The sequence below is a fragment of the Guyanagaster necrorhizus genome (genome assembly GCF_019112545.1).
Source record: "Guyanagaster necrorhizus MCA 3950 unplaced genomic scaffold BT62scaffold_5, whole genome shotgun sequence".
NCBI classification, from domain to species: Eukaryota; Fungi; Basidiomycota; class Agaricomycetes; order Agaricales; family Physalacriaceae; genus Guyanagaster; species Guyanagaster necrorhizus.
Window position 1 is genome coordinate 99,260 of NW_025064884.1, and position 20,243 is coordinate 119,502.

Here is a 20,243-nt window from a genome sequence, read left to right on the forward strand (position 1 = left end):
AAGGAGTGTCACACTGCAAAAAAATAGTAATAGAAATAATATATTAAAGGTCTGAATAATATAAAGCGTGTGACAGGTCGGCGAGTTTGAAATTTAAATTTATTTGATCTCCGCCGGACTTACCGGATCTCGCATGTCTCGTATAAAGTCCCGTCGATGAAGAGGTCTATCCATCGCCCCATCCTTCGCCCTCTAATCCAACCGTCCTCATCGTCATTTACCGCAATGTGCAACCTCGAAACGTATGTTTCGCTCGTGAACATTGCCAGTCAGCTGACCGTTCTCTTTCCAGCGAAGGCACCAAGCACGGTTGCGGCCACTATATCAAGGTATTATCGATTCCCAATGCTGCACCAATGCTGTAGCATGCGCTCATCCATGCTCATCGTAGACCCGGACGATCCGGAAGATAGATTGTGGCAGCAGCCGATGCATTCATTCAATCCGACACCCTTCTGACCCCAGACATGATTGCTCAGACTCGGGATGTAACCGTGTACGTGTTGAATACATTTCGTCGCCGTGTTTCTTACGTGATGCTAGTATCTGGGTCCCGACCGCGGAGAGACCGTAACCCGCACCACCGCTGACTACTGCACTCAGTGCGAGTACTGGTACAGAGGCCCCGGATCCCGGCCCCGTACATAGGCTTTGCCTACTGCAATACCCGCACGTCCGTCTAGCGTCTATTCTAGATCTCTTCGACTATCTTTCAACTGCACCACTGTTCCCATGCTCTCTGTACTCCTACATTGCTTTCATAGTCGATCAATATATTTAGTCTCTCTGTATCAGTTCTTTCATATATATCGTATCACTTCAACTTCAATTCCCTAGTATTTAACGGTCATCTAATCTTCATAATGCACTACGCACTCAGTACAGTAATATCTACCACTTGACTGCCAGACCAACAACCTCGTTTTCAATTGCTCGATATTGAGTTCGGAACAAGTTCCGCGCAACGTCATTAGCTTCCAACAAAACTCTCTTAATAAGCTCGTCAGGCACGTTGACGACCGGCCCTGTACATCGTGTTTCCACGGGCGCCCACCCTAGAGCCCCATTGGTACCCTCCGAGGGCGATGACTCTTCCCAGTACACCTCCTCGACTTTCCGCGTCCATTCCTTGCTACCCCACCGGGCGTTCTGTATCTCGACCCCGGCATCGCTCCAACTTCGCGTGTAGCCTTCATCATCAGTGTCTTTGATAATCGTCGAAGGCGCCTTCAATTGTCCGCCGCCATTAACACACCCTCCAGGACACGCCATGACCTCGACGTAATCGTATGGCCGTTCTTTTGCGTCGTTGCTTCCAGCACCTCTCTTGATTCTGCGACTCGTAGCCACATCCCCCAATCTGCCAGTGGCACCCGTCCCTACGTGGACTCCTTTCTCTTTGCCCACCTTCCTGACCACATTCTGCAAATTTCGGAACCCGTAGCATTTGGCTCCTTTGAATATGACCTGGCCAGTATTATCCACAGCTTCCGTACGTAATATGTATTCTTCGTAGTCGGAGTTTCTCATCTGTCTGACTGAGAGGACCAAAGGCATTTCCGACGTCTTCACTACATGAGATATAATCTCCTGGAGATATGATCCGGAGGACGAGCCTGGGTGATTGATCAGCTCGGGGAGTGTGTCTTCCGAGACATTATTTGGGTCTGGCACCAGGGAAACTGAGGGCATATCCAGTTCTCCAGAAATTGATTTAGACAGATCCCAGCCTTTCTCTCGCAGAATGAGCTCGAGCTCCCCAGTTGTAATGACACAATCGACGTCCCGCGTTGAATATACCTCATTGTAGAAGTCACTACGTGACGCTTCCAGTTTTTTGTCATAACAAGGCATCACAGAAACATGGTATATTTCGTGCGGTCTGGAAATAATAAGAATCAGATAAGGACGAAAAGCACAGAATACACACAATTTTCCCCACTTGCTACCCATCCAATTCTTCACTAGGGTTCCCATGATCTGCTGAGGACTCTTAGTCTGCGCGATGAAAGGAAGCATTTCCGAATGAGCTTTCTCTGCATAACAGATCCACCCTGGACATGCGCTGGCAAGCATCGGCAAGCATCGATCCGCTGTTTCGTGGCCATCACCCATGGAGTTCTTGTTACGGTGTTTCTCTTGTCGCTCCACGAACTCCGTCACATGCTCCCTCAAGGCCAGATGCCTAGCAAAGGTCGTATCAAACACGTAGGCAAAGCCTAAAACATCCTTGCAAAACCTGCGAAGTCTTCGCAAGACCTGCCGCGGAGATACTCGCAAATGCGTTGAGGAAGAATCTGATAACGATGCAGCAAGCGACGCAAGAGATTGAGGAGCAATGGAAATCACTGGTGTTTTCCGGCTGTCGCAGAATTCTGATGAAGGGTTCGACTCAAGGACTTTGAGAACTTCGATGTGGGATTGAAGTGTGATCAGAACAGACTCGGCAGATGTGATACACCCGCTGGGGTGGTGAAGTTAAAGAAAGAAAAATCTAAAAGTAGCAAGGAAAGCACACCTGCAGGCTAGGCAGTCATTCAAATTGACCTCAGCCTGTTCCAACTTTGTCCCTGAACTGGAGTTGTTGCGGAGACTTGATAATCCATCAGCAGAAACTTCATAATAGGACCCGCTGGAATCAACTCGGATTTCTGTCTGAAGACAATGAGGAAATTGTAAGATCACATTGAAAACGAATGTCGGACAGCAGCAGCGCCTGCATCTTTCTCAGCTCCTGATATAAAATTGGTCTGTTCGACAGGCTTTATGCACGTCTGGGAAGGGCCAATAAAATCATTCAGATCTGTCAACGTCTGCAAAGATAAGTATTATTTTTTTCACGAGCCGACAAATACAAAAACCTACTAGCGCGCCAGAGAATGTCATTAAATTTTCGTGGATAGTGGACCAAGATGGAAGTCAATAATGAGTAAGATCTACCCGGCCCGGGGTCCGTCAGATCAATCAGTATATGCACGTGGCTTTGTGTTCGTCTACCTGGGTCCTGGGTCCTGTCAGTCTGTACTATTAGCCAGTAGAGGCCCACGGCTTACATAGTAGCTGAAGCACACGGTACCATCAGTGTCACGAAACACTGAAGCACGCGACTACTCTAGGGGGGACCCATCTTACAGCATGTGTTCCACGAAATTGCCTGCAAAACGCTGGTCCTTAATGTGATTCGACGCGTCTGTGGCGTGAGTATTTGAGCAACGGATGACTTCGTTTATCGTCCACGCAAAATAAATTGGGTGAGATCTTTAAGCGCTAGTTGGGCGGCTGGACAGCTGACAGTTGAGAGAAAATAGTAGACATCGGCACTAGTTTTTTCCAGCATGTGGCATCTGAGACAAGTTCCCCACTTCGCCGGTACATTCTCATGTTCACAGAAGGTTGCCCTAGCCAGTGACAGGTCCCCGTGTGCCGCTGTTGCTTTAACTACAGTGTCCATCACTGCACTTAATCGTCGGAAAGGCTTGAGCACATATGGGCTACTTCTGAACACATTCATGTGGGCTAAGGCTCCTTGCCATCATTCCTTCCCGTCATATATCTCTGCACACACTCTGGAAAATTCGAAAGCTTGCGCACCATGAATCTGGCTAAGAAAAATATTCCTACCCTGCTTCTTTGGGGGATCCCAGACGAAGCAAATATTTGGTCATCCAAAAGTATCTAACAGATTTTGAGACCAGAAATAAGTGGTGATACCTTTTGAATACGGCAACGATTCATTTCCACTGTCAAATCTTCCACTCATTCTTCCTTGCCATCCGGCAGTATTCACGTTGTTCTCCGTCGGCATTCTACAGTCGCGGAGCTCGAAACTCATCGATATTCATCATACAGTTGGATTTATCAAGAGTATCCAGGCGACCTATGGACGCTATCGTCTACTGGATCGATCATTTCTCAATTTCTTCAAGTAGTTCGGGGGATGTTAGAAGACGGTCTTCATCTAATCCTGCACCACCGAGTGTCGCAAATAGGGCTTTCATCTGCTCTCCTCCTACAACCTTCTTCAGATAGTGACATCTCCCGAGCTCTTGTCATGTGGTCCTCCAGGAGACATGTACTTCCTGTCTAGCAACTTCTTCTCTCGTTCACCCCGGTCCGAGATAGCTATCAGAACAAGCTCTACTTTCTGATGCTCGTCGCTCTGTAATGGAAAATATGGCGACCAACCGAATCTACATAGTTTTTTTTGGACTCAGCATTTGATTGCCCACTGGCACAAGTACACTATCTACTTCATAAGACGCAGCGGAGGTACATGTCCTCAGCTTTCCGCTTCCTTCTTGATCCGCTCCTTCCGCTCATTAAAAAATATAATTTCCTCTGGTATTTCGGCGATGAGTCTACATAGTAAACGCAAACGAGCCACTCTATTTGAGAAATGCCGAGTCGGAAAGGGCGTGTAAGACGTTAGTAGTAGGTCGTCCGCCGCTGTGAATACGCCTGATAATTGGTCCTGCGAGTGACAGAGGAACGAGAGCTGTGAGCGCTTGAGATACATACTAAAAATTCTACTACCTCTAAACTACAAAGTTGAAGTCAGTTGATGCCGGTTCACAAAGGTACGTGGAATTAGGACATGGTATATAGTCGGACAGAAATTAGAATAGGACTTTCTGCATCCCACTAGTCTCTCTGAATCCCCGGTTCAAACTTCACACTACCTTCGGAATCTCGGCAATTGAAGGGGCAGGCTGCGCCTCGCTGACATTGAAGCGGCCACCTATAACTCATTCTATTGCGTGGTTGGCATGAAGTTCATCATAAATATTGTCGACTGCTGACCAAGTCGCTGCTTATCACGCAGCTTGGCCTGAACAGGACTTTCTCAAATTGGTTTCAAGTTTGCAGACATTATTTACGAACGGACTTCCGGACATGATGGCCTCCTAGCATTTCCCCCTTTACACACTATCTCACGGCTACATTTGATGCGGAAAATCACCGTGGCGAGGCTGCTGTCCGCGCCAGGCGGCACAAATTTTGGTGGGCCCCGCGCTTTTAAGCTTTAGGAGGTTCGATCTTAGTTTCTGAAACGGCTCCTATCTTCGCCGTTTCCTTATATTCATCGCTACCACCGTAATGATATTTTACGCGCTGGTTCCCAGCTCCTCCAACCTTGACTATGACAAATGCAGCTGGCGTTGCGTACGTATCTTCTGTATCCCTCTGGTTGCATGCGCTAAAAGCCTCTATTTACAGCCATGGACCTATGCTCATCGGACTCATGTTCAACTTGCTCCTGCTGGGCGTGATTGTGACTCAGGTCTACATCTATCTGACGACATATCAGAAGTACGTATCTTCTCACATCATTTTGCTTGGTTTCTTAAGTTCGTACACTTTAGACGAGATAAGATGTGGATGAAAGCTCTCGTACTTGTAACTTCACTCTGTCGTTCGGACCATAACACTCATTCGCCGTATGGTCAGGTCCTCTTTTTATTCACAGCCAACATAGCAAACTCAGTGTTTCTCATGGTCGACACATACATCGCACTCATCAAACATTTCGGTTCGTCTTAACGTCTCTACCTTTCCGTGCAAATACTCATGTGGTTTTCAGGCGACGTTCCTTACCTCGCCGATGCAACGTGGCGTAAGGCCTTCTACTTCCGAGAGTTAGCAGCAAAAGAATAATTCCCATCTCCCACAGTCTTTGCCACCGACCCCATCTTCACCGGTCTCATCTCTGCAACTGTCCAACTCTTCTTTGCCTGGCGCGTAAGAGTTCTTACCTCGAATTGGTATCTCGCCACACTCGTTGCTGCTTTGGCAGTCGCAGGCGCCGGTGGCGCTGTAGCCACCACTGCCAAGATCCGCGTCATTCCCGCTTTCACGGACTTCCAAGAATTCCAGTCTGTAGTTATCATCTGGCTCGTAGCGTCATGCGTCGCCGACATCACCATTACAGTCTTGTTGGTGTCGTATTTGCAGCGGCACAAGACGGGCTTCCAAGGCTCAGATGAACTTGTCGACAGGATTATAAGGGCGACGGTCCAGACGGGATTGATCACGAGTGTGATTGCCATCCTGGATTTGATTCTCTTCCTCGTGAATTCATCAGGCTTGTAAGTGATTCTAGTATCTGGTCTCTCTTGCGTTGATCCTCTGTCATATAGGCATCTGATGTTCAACTTTGCACTTGCAAAACTATACACCAACACCCTCATGAGCTCGCTCAACTCTCGCACGGGATGGGCATTTTCAAATTCCACTCCCGGATCTCACTCCCAGTCTGGCCTGGTCTCTACGACAGGTGTAAATAGCTCAAGTCGAAGGAAAGGGACGGGTACGACTACGCGCCCAGAAGTCTTTGTACACGTTGAGCAACATGAATTAGGCGATTCACGTCCTAGGAATGTACCAGGCGGGGGAATCGGACCACCAAGGTTTCTTATCGATCCGATGAGCACCGATGACGATCTGAGCAAACGGAGAGAGGATGAGTCGGATGTGTGGGAGACGACGAAAACGGCTGATTAGTGTAGACATGGTATCTACAAAAGAACTACTGATACTTATTCCGATACTTTCAAGGACGTTAATGTAGAATCACAGCGACACTGCTATATTTCTGAGTGTTATCACACCAGGAATGATAACCCAACGAATGCCTGTTCGAAAAAAATTTTCTGGAACTAATCGGGATTTCGGACCGAATACCCATGATTCAAATTCCAAGCTCGATCCAAGTTCAATCCTACGCCTTGCCTAGGCCTCCTTGTGAGGCGTTGAACTCGAGGATGTCCAGTCGTTGGGGTCGTCTGCATCAGCAACAGCAAGATTAATAAACGGTGAGCGAAGTTCGGAGGAAGGATTCTAGCTGCGTTGCCTACCGCTTCACACGGCTATTAACTGTTACTAGGCTATGCGGTGCTCTCATACCTCACATTAGATTTTGATAGGCTGTGGAACAGGGCACGAGGACGCCACTGTCATTTTCTGTCTTCGTGATTCTGGAATCTCGGTCAAGTTTGATTTGCGATAGCCACCCTACCTACTCGCCACCTATCTCGCGGTGAACTGCATCCAGCTACCCTGAAATTGAGGGAGTCTCGGACACTGGTTAGTCCTTGACCGGCTTCAAACCTGGCTGCAGTATACAGGTATACTGTATACTGGACATCTCCTCAATTCGAACCTCTCTTTTTGGTGCCTTAACCGCAAATGTCATGATTTTGTCAGAAAGCCCTGAAGAGAAGCCTCGACACTTTGATGCGTAGCGTTATTCCTCTAGTCTCATGAACCCAGAGTCCCGAATGCGCAAACATTTGGCAGCAGTTATTAGTCGGGTTCTCGGCAACGTACAGCTGGAAGAAATCAAAACACGGCGCCTGTAGACTATCACTTTGTCCTCTTGCGGGCTCATCTGTGCTTTGTCTGCGCTGGCACATAGTAACGAGGGTTTCGATAAAAGGCTTCATTGTTTTTGCCTCTACTCTCTTCCTTCTACAAAACAGGACTGCTGCCAGAAGATGGGTTCTCCTTATTTCAGTGCCTGAAGGATCTTCTTCTCCGTTCTATAATTTGCTTAATCATATCTCTGAATGAGCCCACTGATTACCATATAATAACGAATGCCTTCGGGTGTTGTATTTCCCCCTTCTTGCTCCGACGCTCATGGAATTAGCCACCGGTTCAGTCCGCTCTTCGCCACGCCGGCCACACTCTCCTGTTTCCATGTTTGCTCTCGCTGACAATGGTTTTCCAAAGCAACCTAAACCACTAGCCAGAATTGAGAAGAAAGCCAAGTCCCCATCGACGCCCTCTCGTAATTCAGACGCGGCCTCGGTCCGATCAGCAGCTCCATCTCTCTCGACGACAGCGAGTCTTTCACCTCCCAAATCCATCTCCAATCTCTGGCGCACTCTTCGATGTATCCGGCGGAAGAAATCACCATCACTCCCGCAGCCTCAGGAAGGTCCAGACGATGTCTTCATTAGAAGGCCATATACGTCCTACGTCGACAAGGCTACACAAACGCCGGTGGATGGTGTACGGGCAGAACTTGAACTTCAAGTCTCCATTGCTACACCTCCCCGGGGGAAAACCCCAGAACCGTGGTTAGCCCATGCGGCACCGTCCATGAACTCACGTCCTTCTGAACGGAGCCCGAGTATGTCGTCGCTTGTGTCTCGAAATACCCAAGACGACATCCGTCGCTCTATATCAGAAGTCTCTCCTCGTCATCTTCTACCACCCGATGCCCCGTTTAACCAATACTCTTCGCTCCATCCCATCCATCCTACCAATATCGTTCGACCCTCATCCCCAAAAGCAGTTGCTCCATCACAAGCCACCATTTCATTCAGCCTACCCTCTACACCATCTCGTAAGAGAGAGGTTGACATCGATGTCGCTATACCCGAGACTACTTTCAGTGCGAAGCCTAGGCGGCCAGGAAAGATTAAGAGGCCAAAGACGGCACCTCATTCGCCGTTGAGCATGCAGCGCTCTTCAGAGGACAGGCATTTCTTCTTCTCTCATCGTCCAGATACTCCGTTTATCAAGAGTACGGTCTACTTTGACGAAATGGACTTGAAGACTATAAAGGAGAGAAGAGAAGATTGGAGTGGGGAGTGGAATACACATGACATGCAGGAGGTGATGAGGAGGTTGAGAGATTTACGGTGAATTGACGGTTGCAATCGGTTTTAGCTTGGCCAGTTCCCTTGAAGATATTTACATATCGAAGACGCCGCTGGCGGTCTGACGCTTGAGCTTGAGTGGCTACCAGTTTTGGCAAAATCCAGAACGATATTGCTATTATTTCTGATGATCGATTTTTAGTTAACTTAATATCTGACCATCCGTTCCTCTAGTATTTGATTAGGTGTGTAGGTGAACTGCTATATATAATACAACATATCTTAAAACTATAAATGCGTCAAGATCAACCGTCCCTTCTGTCACCGCTTCACCTCTCTCCACAAAGGCGTCAGTGCCTGGGCAACAGTATTCGCAGCTGAGCGTACGGAATAAGTACAAAGAAAGCAGTAGAAAGAAAGACACTGACCGACTTCCATATACGACTTTGCAACCTCGTCTACGACACTGTTGAGTGCACCCCTAGACCGCCACCTATCAGGATGAAACCGCCGATGACTCTTCTCAACGAACTCTCTAAATTCCGCTAGTCGCATGGTCTTCTTTGCCTCGGCAAAGAATTCCTCTACATTGGCCCAATCGACGTCCTCGGTAGACAGTTTACTGGGTCTCTTCAATATAGGCCACGGGACTTTTCTAAACTCAAGAGGATCTGCAGCAAATTTCGTCACATCAAAAAGTTCGCTATACTCTTTATAGCGAGCAATAGCACGGGCGGGCGTCCAATACCCTGTGTTCCACCTAGCCTCACGCTGCTGCCACGCGTGTTCCAGTTGCTCGGTCGCCTCACGTTCCCTCCTTGCAGCGTCCTCGCGCGCGCAAGCATCGGCCTCTCGCTTGCGAGCTTTCTCTGCCCGCTGTTCTGCCACCCGGCTCTCTTCAGTTTGTCGCCTAGCTTCCACTTTAGCTTGATGCGCTTCTGCCTCTGCCTGCTCCCGAAGCTGTCGCGCCGAGGCGGCAGCTTCCCACAATGGTCTGTCAGCTTCCAGATCTGCCAATTTTGCACGCGACGCAGCGATGGAGGCTTCCCTTTCAGCGCGGTCATCTCGTTCCTCATAGAAATTATGTTGTACGTCTTCGGGCTCTTCTTCGACTGTTTCTGGAAAAAAATGACGCTCTGCCAGGAGAATCACAGTCAGTCTATAGAGCGTTTGCGGTGAAATTCTATGCATACCAGGGGATGAAGATGCTGGCATCCGCGCGAGTTCGTCGTAGATATCCGGCATAAGTTCACTCTGCCATCGTTGGTTGTGTTGACGCATTTGTGCTCGTATTTTCTCTGCCTTTCGCTTCTGCCGCGTTGTTCTATTGTGATCCAAGTGCCGCCTGGCTTCAGCAGGAGAAACAGTCCGATTTCGCTTTGTCCACGAGACGTGCTCATAGGTTGCCGTTTGACGTCGTGCTTCTTCTGAGAATTCAGAATAGTCAGGATCAGGAGGCGTTTTCAACGACTCAAATACATTGTGGACTGTCCATGCGTAGTCAATGATGGATAGCATCGTCAAGTTGAGAGCATATGTATTACCTTTTCTCTTGACCTTTGGAGTCGGAGTAGATGGCGTTGGGCCATACCCTGTGAAGTTGAAGGGAGATTGTAGGGGTGATGATAGTTTCTCTTCTCGCTGAGAATTCCTGTCTCGGCGTTCGTTTCTTTTCTTGAGCATTTCCTCCCGTCGTGGGACTGCAGATTTTGCTCGTCGAGGGGGAGGAGCAGGTTCATCGTCAATAATCATGTCTTCAACCTCGTCCTCTTCTTCAGAAATAAGAGCATCGTCCGCCGTTTTTGGATAATTCGAGGATGGGGCAGCGTTGTCAAAGTCAAAGCTGGGAGATAGGTGGCGTTTACAATTGGGCAGGTGAGATGGCGGTGGAGGCTTTGAAGGCGCGATAGAAATGATGGTATAGGCAGGAGGCGGACACACTCTGCATTCGTAGAAAGTGTCCAGCTTGTAAATGTCCCACTGATCCTGGCTCAATTCGACGAGTTCTCTGTGCAAAAGTCAGACGGCGCCGGCGAAGAGGTATACCGTTTGTTTACTCGCCCACATAGGTTCACTAGGCGAGGCCATGTTCCCTCGTCCAACACTCCCTCGTCCAAGTGCGCCCTGGGCACGAACCGCCAGAAGGACTCGCCGGAAGCACTTGTCTCGATTACGACGCGTTTTGCATTGTACAGTTCTTCCTGCAAGGATAGTTTGCGAAAGTCGGGTAGGTCCGCCTGAGCTGTCGCAGTACGAGGATTGAATGAAGCGAAAGAAATCTGAGACGTGGAATACCGCAAAAGTCGCTGTGGCTGGCTTGGATCCAAGAGGCCTGGTCGACAGCCGCTGAGGCTACGCGGCGACAGTGAAGGCATGACGGGCTCGCTGGCCATAATGACGACGGCAGTTGTATGTACAATGTGCCGTCGCTGTTTTTCGCGTCTTGTATTGTTATTACACGATCGACAATCGGATTGCAATTGCGAGGACAAGGTTACCGCACGTGCTTTTTGACAACAACAATAAAAGTACAACGATGCCTTATCCGGTAAATTTCTGGTAGCCGTATCATCAGGAATAACGCACTTGAAATCTAGAAGACAGACATGAAATTGCGCTTCCCCCTTCCAACAATCACACGGAGCCCTGAGACGAAGAGGGCAGAAACTTTGACCAAATATCGGAATCGGCCAAGTATACTTGTTGGAAAAATATGTTAGAACGACAAAATTCACAATACTACGGGAACGAAGGTAAGTAGCTGGGGGCACGAGCTACGGTGTCTCGAGGTGAATTGTTACTGAGTAGCTCCCGTAGAGGAAAGTCGGATTCGATCCGACCGGTCCGAGGGTAAGGAGGAATGGCCCGGAACGTCCGGGACATAATGTAGTATCGTGCTCTACACCTACACCAACTAATCCGACCAGAATCCACTAATTTGTGCGCCGTGATTTTCCTGTGATAACGGGTCTTCCATTCGCCTTGAACGGGAAATACTGGCCTTTGAACCAACAGGTCCCTACCCATCCTAAGCGCCATAGTAACATATCTTCCTATTTTATCTTGCTGACACGGCACTCCGACAGCTATTTCTACAGTTCGGGGTAGTCACTCAATTGTGCTGTTAAGCTTCCCCTGTGAACATTCCGCCGATGTGGTGTACAGTGACAGCAGGCGCTTGTCTACAAGCGCCAACAATGGACGAGTACTGCGTCTGGTTCTATCAAGATGCTTCAAAATGTATGCCAAGTTGGTACGAATCGTGCGCGTGAGAGTCGGCACATCGGTCCGAGGTGTCCCCTTTTGGCTCCACTGGGTGTTGAGTCTTGAACCGCTTGCCAGTGAACGTTGCAGGCGCTAAACTCCATGCTCCTTCTTGTTATCGCTGTTTGAAACACTCAAATTCTATTGAAAGACGCTCAGCAGAGGTATAAATTGTCCGATTCATAACGAAGCGTCAGCACTGACCTACAGCCTAGGATGACGACCCCACTGACCTCAGACGGCACACTGCGAAGGATCAAGTCGTTGGGAGATCTACCTAAGGGATCCACAGAACCGAGTGAAGACTTTTTGCAGAATTTAAAGCGGTCCAAGCATGAACATCACGACCGTTCCGATGGAGGTGTTGAGCGGGATGTTGAGCATGATAATTCGGACAACGGCGTAGGACCGTCCACAATACGACCGTTATCAAAGCGATCAAACTCCTCTAGTCATATATCCCTGTCAAAGCAAACGGAACTTGTGCAATCAGCCCCTTCCTCGCCTTTCAGATTGTCTCAAGAGCGAGTCGAGCAACCTGCTCAAGCCGTCCGGCCTGCTGCTACAGCTCCAGCCATTGCAGAAACTCATGGTCATCAGCCTGAAAGACAGCCACAGTCGCGTTACCGCAGAATAATGACATTTTTTGGATATGGACGTGGTGCATCTCGCGAGCGTCGGTCTAACGTATCGCTTGGATGGAATTGTTGTTGGGGCTTGGCACAGGTGACTTGATCCTCGGCTCTAGGAAGTTATTTGACTGATCTCCTTGTAGATTATTGTGATAATAGTCATTCTTGCTTTATCTTCTCATCTTGAAAGTAAGACCATACCAGGAGTCAACCAACTGGAAGCGTGTACTCGACCTTTAGGTGTTTGGGCAGGACTCTGGATCGGTAGAGTCTTTGTGGCATGCATTTTATCATATTGGAGCTGGCAGCGAGAGCGTTTAGCGTAAGCAAGCATGTTTACTACCTCGCACCGTGCTGAATATTCGACGACAGTGCGGCCGTACAAGGGGATAGTGAAGCAGCAAATGCCAGCCAAACTCAACCACCTCCCTCAAATTCGAATGCCCAAGCATCTACGAATTCACCAAGTGCAAACAACGACGCTACTGATGGAGAAACGCAACCATCACCACCGCTACCTTATACCGGCATTTACAGAAAGTGAGCACACTCTGAGTGCTAATGTGTCGCAAAGCTAGTACTTATCTGATTGCAGGCTGACGCTGTTTTCGACTCTTTTCAGTTTCAGTTGGTTCTTGACTGCCCACATCCTGATTTATACCTCTGTTGAATCCTGCCGACTTTCTTCGCCTCTTATCTGGTGGCTCATCTTCGGAATCCTATGCATCACCTACTTGATGGTCGTAGAAGTCATCATTCTAGGCCTGATAGTATTTTTGATCGCGCCGATACTCTTTGTAAGCACTTTTGCATACATTCAAGCCTCGTTTTTTAACTTTGAGTTTCACAGCTATTTTGGAACATCTTCCTCATGTGTCTTGGGCGCCATCCTCTTCAAAACCCCGGCTTGATCAAACCCGAGATAGGAAAGCTGTCCAAGTCCGTGGTTGACCGGATCCCTCTCGTGATGTACATCCCACCACCTCCAGATCCCTCGTCTTTCCCCATCAAGGTTCCCGAAGCGATATACACCTATCCTCCTTCAACCCCGGGATCAAGTAATACCACCCCTACAAAACGGCGTTTTAGATTCCTCAAAGTCACTACTAGTAAACAGAAAACAGCCGGCATACCTTCAAATAAATCGTCGATTTCAAAAAGTGAAGGTAAGAAGGCCACGAAGCCTAATGTTCCTGAGACCTGGGAAGACCACTGGGAGCAAGAAGGATACCCTTTTGTCGTTCTGGAAGGCAATCGTGCAGCGTGCGCCATTTGCTTAATGGACTTTGAGGAGCCAAAACGAATAGTAGACACGTCGGAGAAAGGCGAGAAGTCGTCAGCTGAGGCCACTCCTGACAATGCTGCAGAAGGGCAGAGGGATGTGGAATTGAAGCCAGAAGATACCGGAGATGGTGCGCAGCCATTAAGGCTTTTAGCATGCGGACATGTATTTCACGTATGCGCGCATTTTCTCGCTGCTTGTGATAAAAAACTCATTCACCCTCAATAGCCGACGTGTCTAGATCCCTGGTTAACTGACGTTTCTGGTCGTTGTCCTGTTTGCCAAAGGGCTGTAGAACTTCCTGGGCCTTCATCAAAAAGGACGAAGCGGAGCGACTCATGAAATATAACTGGATTGGACTGTAGCATATATGTACTATTCATTTTATGGAAGCTACGACTGTGAGGATGTAAGATTTCGTAGTATACTGGATCTGAATGTTGGTGCGGAGGATGGAAGGGAGAGAGCCACAGTCCTCCAACTACGTTATTATCATAAATGCTGCGATGAGCAAAGTGCACAGTTCTCCCTTGTCATCAGTTTTAGTCAATTCAAAGTTTCAATTATCACGCACACCGATTGGCTGGCAGTTTTTACCCTTATTAGAGACAACATTCACACGGTCGAGGACGGGTATTCATCCTTCATGACGCGGACGGCCCAGCGGTTGCCCGTCGACCTCTTCGCCACGGTAGCATCCACTGGATAAAATGACTGTTCTATCACGAATATCGCACGCGCTATCCCGGTCGTTGGTGACTCTGCAACATGGACCCCCCGCCGGGAAGAGGTAAGGGTCCCTGCCTTGGTGTCGTGGAACTTGTACTGACTAAAGTGCAGTCCCACAGGTGTGTCAATGTCCCGCCTTGTTGGAAAGATGCCCGTCTGAATGCCGCCGAATGCAGCTGTTGTCATGCTGAACATGGGCGGGCCGTCGACGGTGAGCTGTGGATTTGCCTGCAGGGACCCGGTTCTCTAACGTCGCGTGCAAGGTGGCCGAGACCCATGATTTTCTAAAGAACCTCTTTTTGGACAACGACCTTATCCCGCTGCCCTTTCAGCGATTCCTTGCACCCGTGATAGCTCGCCGACGTGCACCGCAAATTGAGCAGCAATACACTGACATTGGGGGCGGGTCGCCAATACTGCGGTACACCCGGCTGCAAGGGGAAGGCTTGGCCTGTCTTTTGGATGAACTGCATCCGGAAACGGCCCCGCACAAAACTTATGTCGCATTCCGGTATGCCAACCCGCTCACGCAGGAGACGGCACGACAAATGAAGGCAGACGGTGTCAAGCGGGCTATTGCGTTCACACAGTACCCTCAATATAGCTGCAGCACCACCGGGAGCAGTTTGAACGAAATTTTCCGGCGTGGCAAAGCAGCAGAGTTTGGGGACGTTGAATGGAGCGTGATAGACAGGTGGGGGACGCATCCAGGCTTTGTGGAGGTTGGTCCCTTTTGAAAACAAACGTGGTGATGAATGATCTGATTCCATGCAGGCAGTGGCGATAAACATCGAAGCCGCCTTGGCAAAGTTCCCGGCTGCAACACGGGACAAGACAGTTCTTTTGTTTTCTGCACACTCGCTGCCGATGTCTGTGGTGAACCGGGGGGACCCGTACATCATGGAGGTGTCGGGGACTGTGTCTGCGGTCATGGATAGACTGGGGCACTCTAACCCCTACCGTTTGGTATGGCAGTCCCAAGTTGGACCGTCGGCCTGGATGGGAATGCAGACGGGCGACGCACTCAAGGGACTGGCACGTCTGGGTGAGAAGCAAGTGGTACTAGTGCCAATTGCGTTTACAAGCGACCACATTGAGACGTTGTACGAGCTCGATTTGGAGTACGCTAAAGAGGCACGGAAGGTAAGGGGAGAGATCCGTTAGATTGGTGCCAGGCTCATCTGCCGCTGCAGCACGGGATCGAAGTGCAGCGCGCTGAATCTCTCAATGACTCGCCCGTCTTCATTCGTGCACTAGCTGACATTGCAGCGGAACATCTGCGTCAGTGCGAGCGGGGGCGGACGAGCGTACAGCTGGGGCTACGGTGCCCTGGATGCAGGAATGCGACGTGCGGCGAACAAAAAGAGTGGTTCAGGCAGGGGGGACGTTAATTAGAAATGAATAAATGTACGGGTCCGGAGATACGGCCTGATTAGTTGGGACAGGTAACAAGTAACGCCGTTTGTACGTGAGCGTGTCAAATGCAGCAAGTCCCCTTCTTGTTCCTTGGGCCGATCAGCGACGTTGTGAGCAATATATATTTAAGACACACATTATTTACTGCCAACCCCCTCCCCCCCCCCCCCTCCCCCCTTCCTCCTCGCCATGGCCCATTCTACAGTCGTGTCGTCCCCAGGAAAGGTCCTAATCGCCGGCGGCTACCTCGTCCTCGATCCGACCTACTCTGGCATCGTCGTCTCCGCCTCGTCCCGGTTCTACACCGTCATATCCGACGGCCAGCCCACCCACATTCAAGTACGATCGCCCCAGTTCAAAGCAGCCACCTGGTCCTACTCCCTCTCCTTTTTCCCCTCCGTCCAGGTCGAGCAGGCTCCAGAACAGTGAGCCCAATGTCTTCCTCGACGGCCACCCCCCTCCCGCTCAAATATATTATTCCAGGACGAGCACGAATAAATTTGTCCATCTCGCGCTCAAAAAGACGCTCGCCCTCGTCGCTGAAATCAAGGGGCTGTCTTCCCTGCAGGACTCCTTGGCCCGTGGCCTTGACATCGCCATCGCAGGCGATAATGATTTCTACTCGCAGAGAGCCAGGGTACTGCTTCGTTCGTCTTTATATTCTATTGTCGGTCTCACTTAGACTTTCACACAGCTGGCCTCGCTACACCTTCCACGCACAATTACATCCCTAGAATTTATAGAACCATTCGCCGCTACCGGCGTATCATTGTCCAATGTCCACAAGACCGGCATGGGCTCTTCAGCAGCACTGATTACTTCCCTCGTCTCCGCGTTGCTGCTTCATCTCGGCGCTATACCTCCATCCTCCTTCTCTGACCTCGGCAGCGACGGCAGACGGCTTGCCCACAATCTCGCCCAGTACGTGCACTGTCTGGCACAGGGCAAGGTGGGCAGTGGATTCGACGTGTCCTCTGCCGTCTTTGGCAGCCACATCTATACTCGTTTTGCGCCGGACGTCCTGAATGACTTGATGAGCGACGACTCGGTATGTCTGCTTCATTTCGGTTGCAGGTACATGTGGGCTCATTACATATAGACGTCGACCCCCCTCCTCCCTGTCCTGTCGCCTTTGAACGACGCCTGGAATTATCGGGTCCAGCCATTCCAGCTTCCCCCCTTGACCAGAATCATGCTGGCAGATGTAGACGCTGGGAGTGATACACCCTCACTGGTCGGCAAGGTCCTTAAATGGAGAAACCAAGACAGCGAACGAGGTCGGTCTGTTTGTGTTCTAACCACCCGACCAACAGCGGCTAATTATTTTCCATACAGCCAATACATTGTGGACCGCACTCGACCAACTAAACCAATCGCTCGCCCAAACTCTCATCCAGATTTCCAACCTGTACACGAAGGATCCACAAAGTTACGAGAGTGCTGTCAAGTACATCTCATCATTAAATCACTTTCAGGTCTGCTCCGAAAACCGTAGCTATACAAATCCGTGCTGATTCGCTCTTCCAGTGGCTCGCAAATCCAGACGCCCCGCCCGAGGAAATGCCGGTTATTTCCACTTTCTACGCAGCACACACAATATCTGAGGTTTGCGACATTAACTTTTTCGACCGGTCAAACGCTGTAACGGCATTTTTCAGTCCATTCGAGAAAAGATGCGAGAGATGGGATCGTTAGCTGATGTTCCAATCGAACCGGAAGAACAAACCACGCTGCTGGACACCTGTATATCGCAAGCGGGCGTGATTGGCGGAGGGGTCCCTGGAGGTTAGTGTACTACCGTCGTCTGCTTCTCCGTCTGAAATTGCCTCAGCCGGTGGCTATGATGCTGTGTGGCTGCTTGTCCTCGATCCAGTCGATCCATCGCCCGATCAACCACCTCGACTACGTGTGGAGCATGTTTGGGAAACGTACAGCACCGTCTCGCCGTTATCTACCGTTGAAAGCTTGGCCAAGGGTGCCAGAGTCGAGGTGCTCGAACACATCAAAGGCCTCAAAGAAGCCGTCTCCCAAAAGTCCCAGGCGTAGTGACGATACTGCACGGAATTTTATAATTTACATAATGGTTGTCCGTATAATGTCCAGGGTCTAGATACGCAGCACTCCATACATGCGTTCCGCTTTGTCATGTCGCGCGGTTTACATGCAGATTTTCGCGTTGCCTTCCGGAGTCCAGGTCTTGCCCAGCGCTAGAAACAAGGAGATAGCCATCACCGTTACTCCGAATGCCACGCAACAAACAGCAGGCAGCTTTCTTCGGCTATGCCACGGTGATTCGGGGCTTATGAGTTTGAGGTAACAGGCGGCAGGGAAGATAAATGCTAGCGTTGTAGCTGATACGCCGCCGGTAATCTCGAGCATCACCCCAAGGTCGCAAGTAACCAGTGCAACTTTAAATTTGTTAGTCATAGTGGTAATGATCAAGCAGTATGTACCTAGCATCGACATAAATAAAATGCTTGTGGTGAAGAATACATGTCGTTGTTGATTGAAAGACTCGTGAGAAAAGAAATATTGCTCCACGACCTGTAAATTGTTAGTGGAAGAACCTTGGATGAATTCGGGACCCAGACCTCTCGGCAAACAAAAAGTTCCAAAGGTAGTGTCGTGAACATATTCAATCCGAAGCAGAAGCGAGCAACATTAATGAGGGTATCGCTCTGCTCTCACGTCAGTATGAAATTGATCCTGAATGCAAGGACCCTAATCACCGGAGAGAAATTATTGAGAATGTTCCCTTGTGTCTTGTCTGTGAACACGACATATGCTGAAATTGCCAATGTGCAACATGATACCAGCGATATTAGGGTAGATATATGGGTCACTTGGGCGAACCGGTCTAGCGTTGGAGTTCGTAAACTGCCGTAAATGAGCAATGAATTGTGATGGCAGACTAGAGGAACAATAAGTGAAAGACGGGAAAATAAATAGGACACTGCATACCAAATGCGAAGCTGATAACCCCGATCGCCTGAAAAATACCAAGACCAATGATTGTGAATCGTTTGGACTGGTCACCCTTCAAATCAGGGGTGACCTGAGGGCCCTCGATCAGAACCGAGCCAACGATTATGAGCATCCCGACAAGAGCAAGGCCAGATGCTCGCGAGAGTTTATGAATGTCACGATATAGCGACAATGGGTAGGATACACAAATAGTACAGAGAGCAATGACAAACTGACGATTCGCAAATAATGAAAGCACGGGTATCGAATGTAGGTCGGGGAATATTGAGCGGATGACATGAGGTATGGTATCCCCAATGATTATCCCAAACGCGCACATGCCTGCGTAGGATCTCAACAACAGAGTACGATGACGCTAAAGTCGACTCACCTCCAAACGCGAAAGCGAACTGGAAGAAGGAAACGGCCGCTCGTCCACTTGATCCAAAGCAGTGGCTCATGATGCCAATGTAAGAATGACTACCACTAAGTTTTGCATTGACGACAATAAGACGAATGGTCCAGTCTGTTACCACACATAAGACTACTAGCAGGACGATTCCTGTGAAAAATCCAGCTTGGCTGACAGCGTAGGGGAGACCTAAACGAGACAGTAAGAAATGGGGCAATGATCGCCTGATACAAGGACTAACCGATGATGCCTGGTTCAGCAATCAGACGTAGACCAGGAATGTAAAGAAAAGCAAATACCTGCTCCTAATATTGAATTTGCCATGTTGGCTATTGAATCTACCATTCCTCCACCTGCGTTTACTTTCACAACTATGTCATCCAAGTCCAAAACCGACTCCGATGGATTCGGCGGCTCAGAAGGAGTATGTAGAGGAATAGCGGTGTCTAAGTTTCTTCGGGCGGACTCATCCAATAATCCGACGAGCAACGGCATACTACGGTCCATATGTCCGGGAGGTGTTCTAACGGTGGCCTCGTCGTCGAGCTCATCGGAATCGAGTTCGTATTCTGTGTAAATGGTTCCGTTTTATTCATCAAGAACGGTAATGCACACACCTGCCTCTCGGCTTGCCATGGTCGACCTTAAGGGAGGGCCTATGACCTGCACGTCCTCCTGAAAGCGTACGACATGCTCAGTCTTTCCTTTATGCGGTGGATTAGGCTGGGATTCGATGTGGTCATGGTCTGAGTCATCGTCGTCGATGGCAAAAATGCTGTCGTCGGTCAAGTCGTCTTGCGACCGGTTTAGAAGAGGCCGTCGCGCCTCGCCTTCATTATCACCATTGCCCTTTTTGTTGAGAGATTGACCGAACATTGGATATCCGTATTATGAGGCGAACATATGGAAAGGACGTGGTCGCGGTCGAGAATAAAGTT

General features: G+C 49.4%; 9 protein-coding genes across 9 annotated transcripts; 6 read left to right on the forward strand and 3 right to left on the reverse strand.

Annotated features, from left to right (window-relative positions):
* The first annotated feature begins 121 nt into the window (after positions 1 to 121).
* BT62DRAFT_928238 (uncharacterized protein) lies at positions 122 to 912 on the forward strand. Its single transcript, XM_043185465.1, has 4 exons — positions 122 to 242; positions 293 to 329; positions 392 to 496; positions 544 to 912. The coding sequence occupies exons 1-4, from the start codon at positions 226 to 228 to the stop codon at positions 646 to 648; spliced, it is 264 nt and encodes an 87-aa protein (XP_043043018.1). The 5' UTR covers positions 122 to 225; the 3' UTR covers positions 649 to 912.
* On the reverse strand, positions 396 to 2,886 carry BT62DRAFT_985124 (iron hydrogenase; the record flags this gene model as incomplete). Its single annotated transcript, XM_043189910.1, has 5 exons — positions 396 to 1,882; positions 1,931 to 2,464; positions 2,519 to 2,655; positions 2,706 to 2,813; positions 2,866 to 2,886. 5 exons carry the CDS (start codon positions 2,884 to 2,886, stop codon positions 892 to 894), a joined length of 1,791 nt encoding a protein of 596 aa, XP_043043019.1. The 3' UTR covers positions 396 to 891.
* A 2,254-nt stretch (positions 2,887 to 5,140) lies between these two features.
* On the forward strand, positions 5,141 to 6,501 carry BT62DRAFT_917207 (uncharacterized protein; the record flags this gene model as incomplete). The annotated part of the gene is made up of 6 exons (XM_043184031.1): positions 5,141 to 5,163; positions 5,218 to 5,310; positions 5,364 to 5,530; positions 5,582 to 5,614; positions 5,672 to 6,086; positions 6,138 to 6,501. 6 exons carry the CDS (start codon positions 5,141 to 5,143, stop codon positions 6,499 to 6,501), a joined length of 1,095 nt encoding a protein of 364 aa, XP_043043020.1.
* A 1,039-nt stretch (positions 6,502 to 7,540) lies between these two features.
* On the forward strand, positions 7,541 to 8,789 carry BT62DRAFT_589449 (uncharacterized protein). The gene has a single exon (XM_043181524.1). The coding sequence runs from the start codon at positions 7,639 to 7,641 to the stop codon at positions 8,650 to 8,652; it is 1,014 nt and encodes a 337-aa protein (XP_043043021.1). The 5' UTR covers positions 7,541 to 7,638; the 3' UTR covers positions 8,653 to 8,789.
* Positions 8,790 to 8,827: 38 nt separating this feature from the next.
* On the reverse strand, positions 8,828 to 11,127 carry BT62DRAFT_928240 (uncharacterized protein). Its single transcript, XM_043185466.1, has 5 exons — positions 10,668 to 11,127; positions 10,151 to 10,614; positions 9,800 to 10,093; positions 9,035 to 9,742; positions 8,828 to 8,983 (listed from the first exon to the last, which is right to left on the reverse strand). Exons 1-5 carry the CDS (start codon positions 10,997 to 10,999, stop codon positions 8,928 to 8,930), a joined length of 1,854 nt encoding a protein of 617 aa, XP_043043022.1. The 5' UTR covers positions 11,000 to 11,127; the 3' UTR covers positions 8,828 to 8,927.
* Positions 11,128 to 11,733: 606 nt separating this feature from the next.
* On the forward strand, positions 11,734 to 14,348 carry BT62DRAFT_985126 (uncharacterized protein). Its single transcript, XM_043189911.1, has 7 exons — positions 11,734 to 12,034; positions 12,086 to 12,596; positions 12,646 to 12,824; positions 12,875 to 13,042; positions 13,098 to 13,299; positions 13,353 to 13,958; positions 14,013 to 14,348. Exons 2-7 carry the CDS (start codon positions 12,087 to 12,089, stop codon positions 14,124 to 14,126), a joined length of 1,779 nt encoding a protein of 592 aa, XP_043043023.1. The 5' UTR covers positions 11,734 to 12,034; position 12,086; the 3' UTR covers positions 14,127 to 14,348.
* A 349-nt stretch (positions 14,349 to 14,697) lies between these two features.
* On the forward strand, positions 14,698 to 15,904 carry BT62DRAFT_885684 (ferrochelatase; the record flags this gene model as incomplete). Its single annotated transcript, XM_043182840.1, has 4 exons — positions 14,698 to 14,724; positions 14,777 to 15,235; positions 15,288 to 15,656; positions 15,707 to 15,904. The coding sequence occupies 4 exons, from the start codon at positions 14,698 to 14,700 to the stop codon at positions 15,902 to 15,904; spliced, it is 1,053 nt and encodes a 350-aa protein (XP_043043024.1).
* A 187-nt stretch (positions 15,905 to 16,091) lies between these two features.
* BT62DRAFT_962875 (phosphomevalonate kinase) lies at positions 16,092 to 17,975 on the forward strand (the record flags this gene model as incomplete). The annotated part of the gene is made up of 8 exons (XM_043188658.1): positions 16,092 to 16,354; positions 16,413 to 16,566; positions 16,624 to 16,977; positions 17,029 to 17,206; positions 17,265 to 17,404; positions 17,457 to 17,534; positions 17,588 to 17,714; positions 17,761 to 17,975. Exons 1-8 carry the CDS (start codon positions 16,119 to 16,121, stop codon positions 17,973 to 17,975), a joined length of 1,482 nt encoding a protein of 493 aa, XP_043043025.1. The 5' UTR covers positions 16,092 to 16,118.
* Positions 17,976 to 18,086: 111 nt separating this feature from the next.
* On the reverse strand, positions 18,087 to 20,181 carry BT62DRAFT_885994 (uncharacterized protein; the record flags this gene model as incomplete). Its single annotated transcript, XM_043182860.1, has 8 exons — positions 18,087 to 18,337; positions 18,383 to 18,473; positions 18,521 to 18,607; positions 18,659 to 18,840; positions 18,891 to 19,235; positions 19,285 to 19,494; positions 19,605 to 19,874; positions 19,923 to 20,181. 8 exons carry the CDS (start codon positions 20,179 to 20,181, stop codon positions 18,087 to 18,089), a joined length of 1,695 nt encoding a protein of 564 aa, XP_043043026.1.
* Positions 20,182 to 20,243: the final 62 nt, after the last annotated feature.